The sequence below is a fragment of the Crinia signifera genome, chromosome 5, assembly GCF_055691185.1.
Source record: "Crinia signifera chromosome 5, ASM5569118v1, whole genome shotgun sequence".
NCBI classification, from domain to species: Eukaryota; Metazoa; Chordata; class Amphibia; order Anura; family Myobatrachidae; genus Crinia; species Crinia signifera.
The window spans coordinates 128,327,120-128,337,657 of record NC_139221.1 but is presented as its reverse complement, the minus strand read 5'-3'; the positions used below and the strand labels follow the sequence as shown (position 1 = coordinate 128,337,657).

General features: G+C 39.6%; 1 protein-coding gene across 1 annotated transcript; it reads right to left on the bottom strand.

Moving 5' to 3' along the window:
• Positions 1-1,561: 1,561 nt before the first annotated feature.
• Positions 1,562-10,336, bottom strand: FOXF2 (forkhead box F2). Its single transcript, XM_083188028.1, has 2 exons — positions 8,621-10,336; positions 1,562-3,896 (listed from the first exon to the last, which is right to left on the bottom strand). The coding sequence occupies exons 1-2, from the start codon at positions 9,603-9,605 to the stop codon at positions 3,730-3,732; spliced, it is 1,152 nt and encodes a 383-aa protein (XP_083044154.1). The 5' UTR covers positions 9,606-10,336; the 3' UTR covers positions 1,562-3,729.
• Positions 10,337-10,538: the final 202 nt, after the last annotated feature.

Genomic DNA, 10,538 nt, shown 5'->3' with positions numbered 1-10,538 from the left:
GTTTAAGTGGTCCAAAGTTTAAGGCTAGCCATACTTAAACACAGGTTAATCTCTGCGTTTTGAAGTCATTTTACCAGTAAAACCTTTTCAGATTATTTGCTGGACACTAGACATGGTGTATGATATGTAGAAAACACAAAGCTCTTTGTTGGCTTCTGCCCTTAGCCATTACACACTATGAATTGTATAACCCCATTTACAATCTCATTTTGCATTTACAGTGAATAAATGGACTCTTCACCATTACTATTGCTATAATCTGATACCACAATTCACTCATTTATAAACCAGCCAATTCCCCCAAAGTGTACTGTTTTAATATCTATTTGCCATTATTGTCTCCTTAAACTAAATCCACAGCTCACTAGCTGGATGCACTCATTTGGAAACAGTCTCATATGACAGGCTGTATGGAACGTTTCGGTTTTGGAATTAATGTACTTTTATTTTGGCTACAGTTACATATTCTTTATAATAATTTGCTGCTTCTTTAAATGATAAATGCTGAACTATCTATCAACACATACATAAGTAGTCTGTAGAATTGTTATATTATTATGCTATTAATTGACAATAAAACATATTAAGTGCAATGTGCTGTATGTGTCCGCTAAATGTACAGACTCATTATTGAACTATCATAGGCCATAGTGTTGTACGTGCAAATCATCTGCACAACTAGAAGTAGCAAATGCGCAAGTACTAGTGATCAGTATAGGAAGAAGCAGTGTCAATGGCAAATGCTACTCACACTCACAGCAGGGACACGATAAGAACTAGAACTATAATAGTGTATTTTATGCACAGGGAAGATTATCTATTTATCTATCTATCTATCTATCTATCTATCTATCTATCTATCTATCTATCTATCTATCTATCTATCTATCTATCTATCAATACTCAAATCTCAGTGCACTCAGTGCTAGTACTCCTGAGGTTCCCCATCAGCATGCATGTGCCTATGCTCACAATAGTGGTGAAGGAGGGGGGGCTAATTTATGGGCGGCATTTGTCAATGAACTGCGATGTCCTCACGATAACATCGCTGAACAAATCAAGTAATCATATATCGATGACTGGGAAGAGAAGGGTCAGTGACAGTCAAATGTCAGCTCTGCAGAGTGCAAGAGCTTCAAGTGCAGCTGCAGTCTGTCTCAGAGACCTTTCCAGGAGCCTCCTGTATTTACTATCCACCTTTATTAATAGGATCTGGGAACACGACAGGAAACAGAAGACTTCTGGCAATTCACAGTTTATATTGGTTCAATGTAAATAGGGCTTCAAAAAATAAATATAGAGAGCAATATGCGATGTACCAGCATTATATAACCTGTAGCCACCAGGGAGCATCGTACCAGCAGTATTTTGTCATCTGCTCACTACTAGTGTTCTATAAATACTGACACGTATTTCTAGGGCTCACATCATAACACAATAAACAAGGAATATTCCTGGAACAATGCTACAGATACGTGTGTCCTCTCCACGGGTACTGGGGTCCGGTGATCTAGCATTGGTATAACCTGTCTAGATAAGAGAGATCATCTCTGCTGGGAGTTATAGCATTTTATTGGGAAAAAGAAATGTACATCTGATTACTAGAACAATATTTCACGACTACATAAGTGCAATTATATTCTTTCTTTAAAAAAGCAGTGTGATTATACACATTTCAGTAACACCTTTCGACATAATGTGATAAGAAAATCTTGAAATAACATTGAACTTTTTTAATATTTTTTTCCCCGCAAAACTAAAAGATGTATTTCCTAGTATATACATTTATTCAACACTAGACGGTAATAGGGGAGGTAAATCTGTGGCGAGTGGATTAAAGAACTCCGATTTTTAGAGAAAGACAGGAAGAAAGACGGGAGAGAGAGAGTAAAAAAAAAGAAAGAGAGGAAATGGGGGGGGGGGGGGGGGGGTGTAGGTCTCTGAATAATAAACAAAACATCTACAAGTAACGTTATAGAGTCTGATCTGATGCTTTTTTGGTTGATTTACAATGATATGATCATTTTTCACTTGATTAAGAGTATTTTCGTTTTTTTGTTTATATTTAACGAGTCATGAAAAACGACCAAAATTAGAATAACAACGTTACAGATCTAATGATTTTTGTAAAGATTATTTTAATCCGAAACTGAATTAGCCTTTTTATTAGAATACAAAAAGTGTATTTTACTATCACAATCTATGGATGTCGTGTACCCGATTGTGATCAAAAGTCTGCTGCAGGTGTAGGCTGACAGCCTTAGTACAGTACTGTATAAACGGATCGCAAGGATAAAATGCAATATCGTGTACGCTGCACTGCGTTAAAAATAAATGTTTATACAATAAATTAAATTTTTCCTCTTCTTTTACTACAGCAAATGCATGTCTCAGTTTGATATATGTATCGCTTTCGATGGCACTATTGTATGACAATAGCTTTCCCATGTTTTGCTTTCTGTAAATTTAGCACAAACAGCAATAGGAAGAATTTGAGCAATTGGTGATAGAAGTGTATTTGCGAACAGATATTGTGTATTGATAAGGGTACTTGCACGATTTTGTTTGGAAAATGTCTCCTGATTACAAAAATGTAAACAAATCAAACACTATTATTACCTGTATTTGGAGAACAATGATGCCTTTAAGTGCCTCAATACATGAAACGTCCATTGGAAGATTAGAAGAGACAAACTGTGCTAAACTACCTTCCACAAGGAAAGTAAGAACATGGCACAGTAACAGTACATAAGACATAGATCCCGGTATGGGATCCTCATTCGTCCACAAATATACGGTATGGAGGCATGCCGACATGGTCGTGTAGTACACTGTACACCTGTCCCAGGGTCAATAGAGCACATTTCAACTACACAGATCACTACATGGCACAGAGCAGTACAGAACAGTACATGGCACAGAGCAGTACAGAACAGTACATGGCACAGTGCAGTACAGATGAGTACATGGCACAGTGCAGTACAGGACAGTACATGGCACAGTGCAGTACAGGACAGTACATGGCACAGTGCAGTACAGGACAGTACATGGCGCAGAGCAGTACAGAACAGTACATGGCACAGTGCAGTACAGAACAGTACATGGCACAGTGCAGTACAGATCAGTACATGGCACAGTGCAGTACAGATCAGTACATGGCACAGTGCACTATAGATCAGTACTTTGCACAGAGCAGTACAGGACAGTACATGGCAAAGTGCAGTATAGATCAGTACATGGCACAGTGCAGTACAGATCAGTGCATGGCACAGTGTAGTACAGGACAGTACATGGCACAGTGCAGTACAGATCAGTACATGGAACAGTGCAGTGCAGTACAGATCCGTACATGGCACAGTGCAGTGCAGTACCGGACAGTGCATGGCACAGTGCAGTGCAGCACAGATCCGTACATGGCACAATGCAGTGCAGTACAGATCGGTACATGGCACAGTGCAGTGCAGTACAGATCACTACATGACACAGTGCAGTACAGATCAGTACATGGCACAGTGCAGTGCAGTACAGATCAGTTCATGGCGCAGTGTAGTGCAGTACAGATCAGAACATGGCACAGTGCAGTGCAGGACAGTACAACATGGCACAATGCAATACATGACAGTACATGGTACAGTGCAGTACAGATCAATACATGGAACAGAGCAGTACATACACAGACCCAGTAGTGCTACTCCTACTAGCCCACAGTCCATAAATCGCTGTTATCCTCTACATCACGCAGGGCTTTATGTCCTGGCAGACACTCTGGTGATGGTGGTGATGATAATAGGAGCTACTGGCAGATGGGTGGAAAGTAGAAATCCCGTTAAAATTGAGCACAAAATCCTTTCTGTCGCACACAGGGGAGGAGTGGTGCTGGTAACGAGGTAATCCCACTGCAATGGAAATACAAACACATACAGTTACTAGCATACAGTAAATAGCGTCTTCTATGCACTGTCAGAGCGGCAGAGGAGGAAAAGCAATAATCTTATTACATAAGTAGCTGTATTGCCTTTCCAATGGTCATGGAAAACAGCATTAATAAATGGCACCACATATTGCACCACATATTGCACCACATGTTGCACCACATATTGCAATGATATTTACAGGAAGATGATACACAAGTAAATGATCAAAGCTTTGCACTATATATTTACGTGGTATAAGATCAGGCTTTTCAGCTTGCTTTAAAAACCACTCTATATATAAATATCCATGTGTATTAAAGATGATACATATAGTTATATAGCTAGGAGAGTATTTTATGTTAATGTAACCTTATAGTATGACGTCAGTTACCATATTATCTCCAAGGTACTATTTTAATTCCTCATATTACCCATAGTGCCTGAAGCCAATGGTCTTCCATGTAACTCTTTCCAAATTTCATATTTATGACCCGGATCTAATCAGTTTTCAAGGATTAACAATGTGAGAAAATATGTATTTGTAAACCTCAGTAGTGACCCTCATAAACAAATCTTTCCTATGTGAAGCAATCCCGAAGCCCTCATGTCGATATTATTGATAGACCTCCTACTGAACTCCCTTCATAATAGTTCAGATACCCACTAAGATCTGGTTCCTGAAGCCCCTGGACGACAACCAACATCTTTCATATATCCGAAATAACCCTTCTCCTTCCCACCTCCCCCTCATGTTCTCTTGTCTTGTCTCCCCCCTCCCCCCCCCCCACCTCAGTACAACAGTACTCATGCCGAAAATTCCCCCTTGTTTGACTTTAGTAATTTATATACTGTTGAATGAAAGAACGGGAATATTGTACTTTTTCATAGATGTTGTATGAAAATTTTCTTCTATTCATTACTCCCTAAATATAACTCAAGGTGGACCTAATATTCAATATACTTTAAGTCTACTCATGTTAAGACAATTTGTTTTCGTGCATGTTTATATACATATTTCCTATTATATGCAAAAAATCAATAAAAACTATTGAAACCTCAGTAAATCCAGCGCTCTGGTTCTAATCTTCCTTTATATTGCGTTTAATGCAAGATGAAAGTGTCCAACAACTGCCTTCATTTCTGGGGCTCAATCTATTAGAGGCTTGTGGGATTTTATGTCAAATGAGTTAAGAATGTACCTCTAAAAAGGGGATTACTTTCATAGGGCTCATTAAAACGGTGCAGACACCTCATTATAGAATTAATTTTTAATACATGACCAGTTGCCTGCTCCTCAAGGTAAAATACGTGCATGTAAAACTGGAACACGTTTTAACAAGCTGTTTGGCTTCCTAATTAAAGGTAAGAATTTTGCTAATTAAGTGAAAACAATTCTCATTTGTTAAATATTGTCTGATAAGGCTTTTGTCGTTTGTGTGCAATATATAAAAGCACTGTAATGTTTTGTAGCATGCACAATTTTACCTTTAATCTATAACCATTATTTGTACCTTGCGATATAGTTTTATCAGATAATGGGATTATCTTTCATGTGGAAGGAAGTATTTCTTTACTGTAACGTTGTTGTAAAGTGACTTTATAGATGTAGATAAATGCATTTAAAAAACTAACCATAAGAACACGTTTCCTTTAAGATACCATTAGTTTGGTAGGCTATTTGTATAAATGCAATTTCCCTTTATAAGAATATCAGAAAGCGGTTCCTTGTTTAACATCACTTCTAGAAATGAATGCAAGCTGTTAAAAAAAGAGTTTATCAAACATGTATTACCTAAGTATTCGGGTGATTTAAAGGTTATTTTTATCTAATCTTCTGTATTCTTTATCTATGGGACAAATCTTATTTTATATCACAATATTAGCTAGCATGCTTAAGTGTGATTGGTACGAAGTACCTATAAAGTACCCTATAAAGGTTTCAATTATGCGCTTATCTAGCCTGACATTTTACAATCCATTGAAAACGAATACATGTAGTATCTTTTTATATGTAATGAAATATCGAAATACTTGTTTTTATTTAGCTCAGGCAAACTATTTTCATAACTATATAAATGCAACATATATTTATTATAAAGAACTCAGCGTTTTCGGTGTTAAAAGTGACTACAATGTATATTGTAAAGGTTGCTTTATTTTATATACCGACATTTAGAAATTTGTCGGAGACCCATTTTATTGGATGTGTTTTTAAATTGTCACATTGGTGTTGGTGACACAGGAGCACAGAATATATATATATATATATATATATATATATATATATATATATATATATATATATATATATATATATATATATATATATATATATATATATATATATCGTGTCCGAAGTAGGCAGGGAAGGATTTGTCTAATACCACAGACTGCTACTAACTGCTTACATGTGATGAAGACACATGCTACCCAAAAAATCAGTTATTTCTTATTTTTACGCAGAATATCAGCAGTCACAGAGAACACTAACATGTAATAAGTGTTTGTCAGTATAATAACCGATGAACCGCTTTCTGTATAATAATGACTACACTTTAGAATGACACATACATCATATAACCTTGACGTGCTGTCTTCTGTGTATAGTTCATCAGCAATGAAAGGATACTTTACTAAGACAAGGTATGACAGTCCCAGAGGGACACACAGCCCCGCCATGTATATGTATTATGTAATATATAGTCACACAGGCATATATATTATAATACTAATGACATATATGGTTATAAAGCAGTCAGTACATCGAGTATTCACTTGTTCATCTTTTAGGCTGTGATACATCTGTTGATTATTTACACGCTATGAACAATTGTATTTCATAGTCATAGGCATAAATGTGATCCTTTGGTGTAATATAATGTTCTCTCGTATGGAAATGACGGTCATAATGTATATACACCGCGCGTGTAATTGTCCCTAGTAAATCGGGGACAATATTTATATTATAGAGATAAAGTCCCATAGGGGATATCCTCTCAGATAAGCCTGGCTGTATTGAGTCTGATTGACAGTTCAATGAGGGTGGAATTTAAAAAAAAAAAGTGGACCGAGACATTTTTTGCAGTTGTTACTTGTTGAAATTCCCATAAAATTGAACAAGAGGCTGCTCTCATGTGGGCTAAGTCAGGCTCAAATCCTCTTCGGTGTGGTCCAGCCTAGACTGTCTTTGTTTAGTTAACCTCCACGACCCGCATTTAAAAGGTCTATTTGCAAATTTCCCTGTACAAATCCAGTATGTTCTGCAGCTTTACACCCCCCCCCCCCCCCCCAGACTTGTGCACATTGTATAGGGCTCCTGTGATAATGTAAGCATTATTTCATATTATTGAAAAACATCGTATATCACTGACAGCAAACAGAAGATGAGCACATCAGCGTGTACAGGTTTCAGCTGCAGGGAACTATTGTACGTGACAAAAATATCCCCCTTTTTACGAAATCAAAGGGTGTTACAGTACTAGACCCTATGTAAACTAAATAATATATTAATTGCATCATAATAATAATAATAATAATAATAATAATAATAATAATAATAATAATAATGTGTTTGAACCAAAATTACTGATAGAGGATGTACTGTAATTATACTGTATTCAATAGCATTATGTTATATAAAAGTGTACGTAGTATGTGTTGTGGTTTGGTTTCCTTTTGTTGATTGTGACCCAGACATTACAGGCATGGTAGATGTGAAGAGTTATTAAGCTCAAATGTATGTATGTACTCATGTATGTATTTACGTATGTGTGTGTGTATGTATGTATGTATGTATGTATGTATGTATGTACTCATGTATGTATGTATGTATGTATGTGTGTGTGTGTGTGTGTGTGTGTGTGTGTGTGTGTGTGTGTGTGTGTGTGTATATATATATATATATATATATATATATATATATATATATATATATATGCGTGTGTGTCTATACATATATATATATATATAGATATATATATATATATATATCTATATATATATATATAGATATATATATATATATAGACACACACACACACACACACACACATACACATATATATATATATTTATAGTCAGATAGTCAGTGTTACTGTATACCTGGTTGTTGGATAGCTTTACTGTGCTGTCCCAAGAGAGATATTTGCTTTGGATTTGCTGATGACCTGTGACTAGTCATCCAACCCAGCAGCCTTTCCTAGGGATCCCCGTGTTACCACTATAATAAATGTATTGCTATTGTTTGGTTACAGAGCTAAGCAATTGATTACGCCATTTGTTCTTGCACTATCACACAATCTTCCTGAAAGACAATAATAACTAGTCCCCAACAGTAGGGAGGCGATCCCACTATTACATTACATTACTAGTTTAACATGTACTGTAAGGAAATCATTTGGCGCAAGCCACAGTGGCGCATTCCTTTGGTACTGTACATGTAGATAAATGTATGCCATATTAACCCAAACTCCGCCATTACACGATAAGTATATCCATGCTTTAGCACAGGTAACTTAATTAGTAAATCAGTCAATTTAATTTAACCATCTGAACTCAAGCATGGATATGCTAAACGCCAGGACCGCGAGGTCTGAACTTGGGAAACTCAGGATTATGCATGTTGTCATTATGTATAAAACAGTAATGATAGGCAATAAAAGCAAGTGAAGGACAAATAATATAACGACACATGATTAGGAAATTACCTGAGAGGTCCTCCCGAGTATTTTGATGGAGGTAAGTTTGCTCCAAGCTGTAAGAGGACATGCCTGAGTGTATACCCGCAGATGCTGCATTACTAGGTGGCATGGCCTGCTGCTTCAGGTAGCTAGAGGCCCCAGATGATGCCCAGTGAGCGGTAGGACTTGTATAAGGAGAATGACATTCCATAGCACTGGCCATAGCAGGGGAAGAAGGAACAGGGCTGCTACTGCTATCTGGTCCATAGTCACCAGTGGAGGATACAGGGCAGCTCGCCATATATGTAGAGCCAGGATTAGGGGACATGTGTGGGACATGGTGACCTCCACTCAAGCCATCATATCCTCCTGTCATGGAGTTTGCCATCATATCTAAGTTGTAGCCATTAGTATGGCATGCCAGAGAAGCAGAAGGAGCTTGGAAATCAAATCCTTGGGGTAGGATAGAAGTGCTGAAGCCTATACCATTCATCATCCTATACATGGGCTTCAGAGCCTGGCATTTTCTGCGGAACCCTCTAGGTCTGCGTCGGAAGGATCCTTCCTCAAACATGAACTCGCTGGCAGGGTCGATGGTCCAGTAGTGCCCTTTGCCAGGTCGCCCGAGCCCCTTGGGCAGCTTGATGAAACACTCATTGAGGGAGAGGTTGTGGCGCACAGAGTTTTTCCAGCCTTGGTAAGATCCTCTGAAGAAGGGGAACCTGGCCTGCAGGAACTGGTAGATCTCGCTCAGGGTGAGCCTCTTGGTGGGGGAGCTCTGGATGGCCATGACTATCAGAGCGATGTAAGAGTAGGGGGGCTTCTCCGGGCGCCGGAGCCCCGAGTTTGGCTTCTTGTTCTTGGATGAGGAGGAAGAAGAGGAGGAGGATGAAGTGTCCATGGCTGCGGGCTGCTGGCTCATTAGTGCTGGGGGCTGCAGAGCCCCTGTGGCGGGGCTGCTTGTGTGGGGAGCTGTAGGATCTAAGTGCTGGCTGTGATTCTCCGTGGTCATCTGGAAGCAGCAGCAGTGCTGCACACACAAATACACGCACACTCACACAGAGTTACACGCATACACACGCACAGTCTGTGTGGTACTGTAGGTTTGATCCCTGGCTTCTTGGAATCGGGATGACCTCTTTACCTCTTGCAGACGGCAGAGCACATGAAATCCCCTGGAGGGATCACGTCCAAGGCTGGGAGACGCTGAGTGGCAGTATCAGCTCAGGAAGCAGCCGCTGAGATCCTCGGGCTCAGCTGTCTGCATAACTTCCCAGCAGCGGCCGGATCCTTCTTTCTGGCTGCTCAGTATTACACCATGCACGATCCCGATCTTGGCAAGTGCTCCCTGGATCCGACTCTGTCTTATTGGTCTGACTTGTACTATTGTAGCAGAGCCTCCCAAGCAGTGGCCATCTCCGGCTGCTTACTGCCTCCACTAGCCCTACAAGTCAGGAGAGAGTCCCAGCAAGCAAGCACAACCCGACCACCTAGCACTTTCCTAAATCTTGCTCTGTATTTTTTTCTTCTTTAGACCCCCCTGAATACATGACAGGAGAGTAGAGCAGGGAAGGGACCACCCCCTTCCATCTGGACCCTGTCCGCTAGTCATCTAGGCAGGAATTGCTGCGCCCAATCCCCCTAGCTGCCTGCTCTAATACACGCAATTACACCATTTATCAACTTCATTTAGACGTTTCAGTCAACACAGCCACACGCCAGTGTGCCAGACTCCAAGGTGAGGGCTCTCTGGCACTGCGTGCTCCAGGCTGGGGAGTGTTTAGGATTAGGAAGATCTGGAGGACCCCGGGAGATCGCGAATGTTCAATGTCATTGTGTCCTTTCCAAGGGAAGCAGGAAGTCTGCTGCAGCATCCATCCTACTGCACACAGCTCCAGTGCGATCAGACCATTGCTCCACATCCCAGATGTAGCCCAAGACCACA

What these genes read in the sequence shown, in the direction of transcription:
- FOXF2 (XM_083188028.1), bottom strand. Translation starts at nt 9,605, where the DNA reads ATGACCACGGAGAATCACAGCCAGCACTTAGATCCTACAGCTCCCCAC. An exon ending in TACTCGGGAGGACCTCTCAG is followed by an intron (nt 3,897 to 8,620) that starts GTAATTTCCTAA and finishes TTTCCATTGCAG; the next exon opens with TGGGATTACCTCGTTACCAG.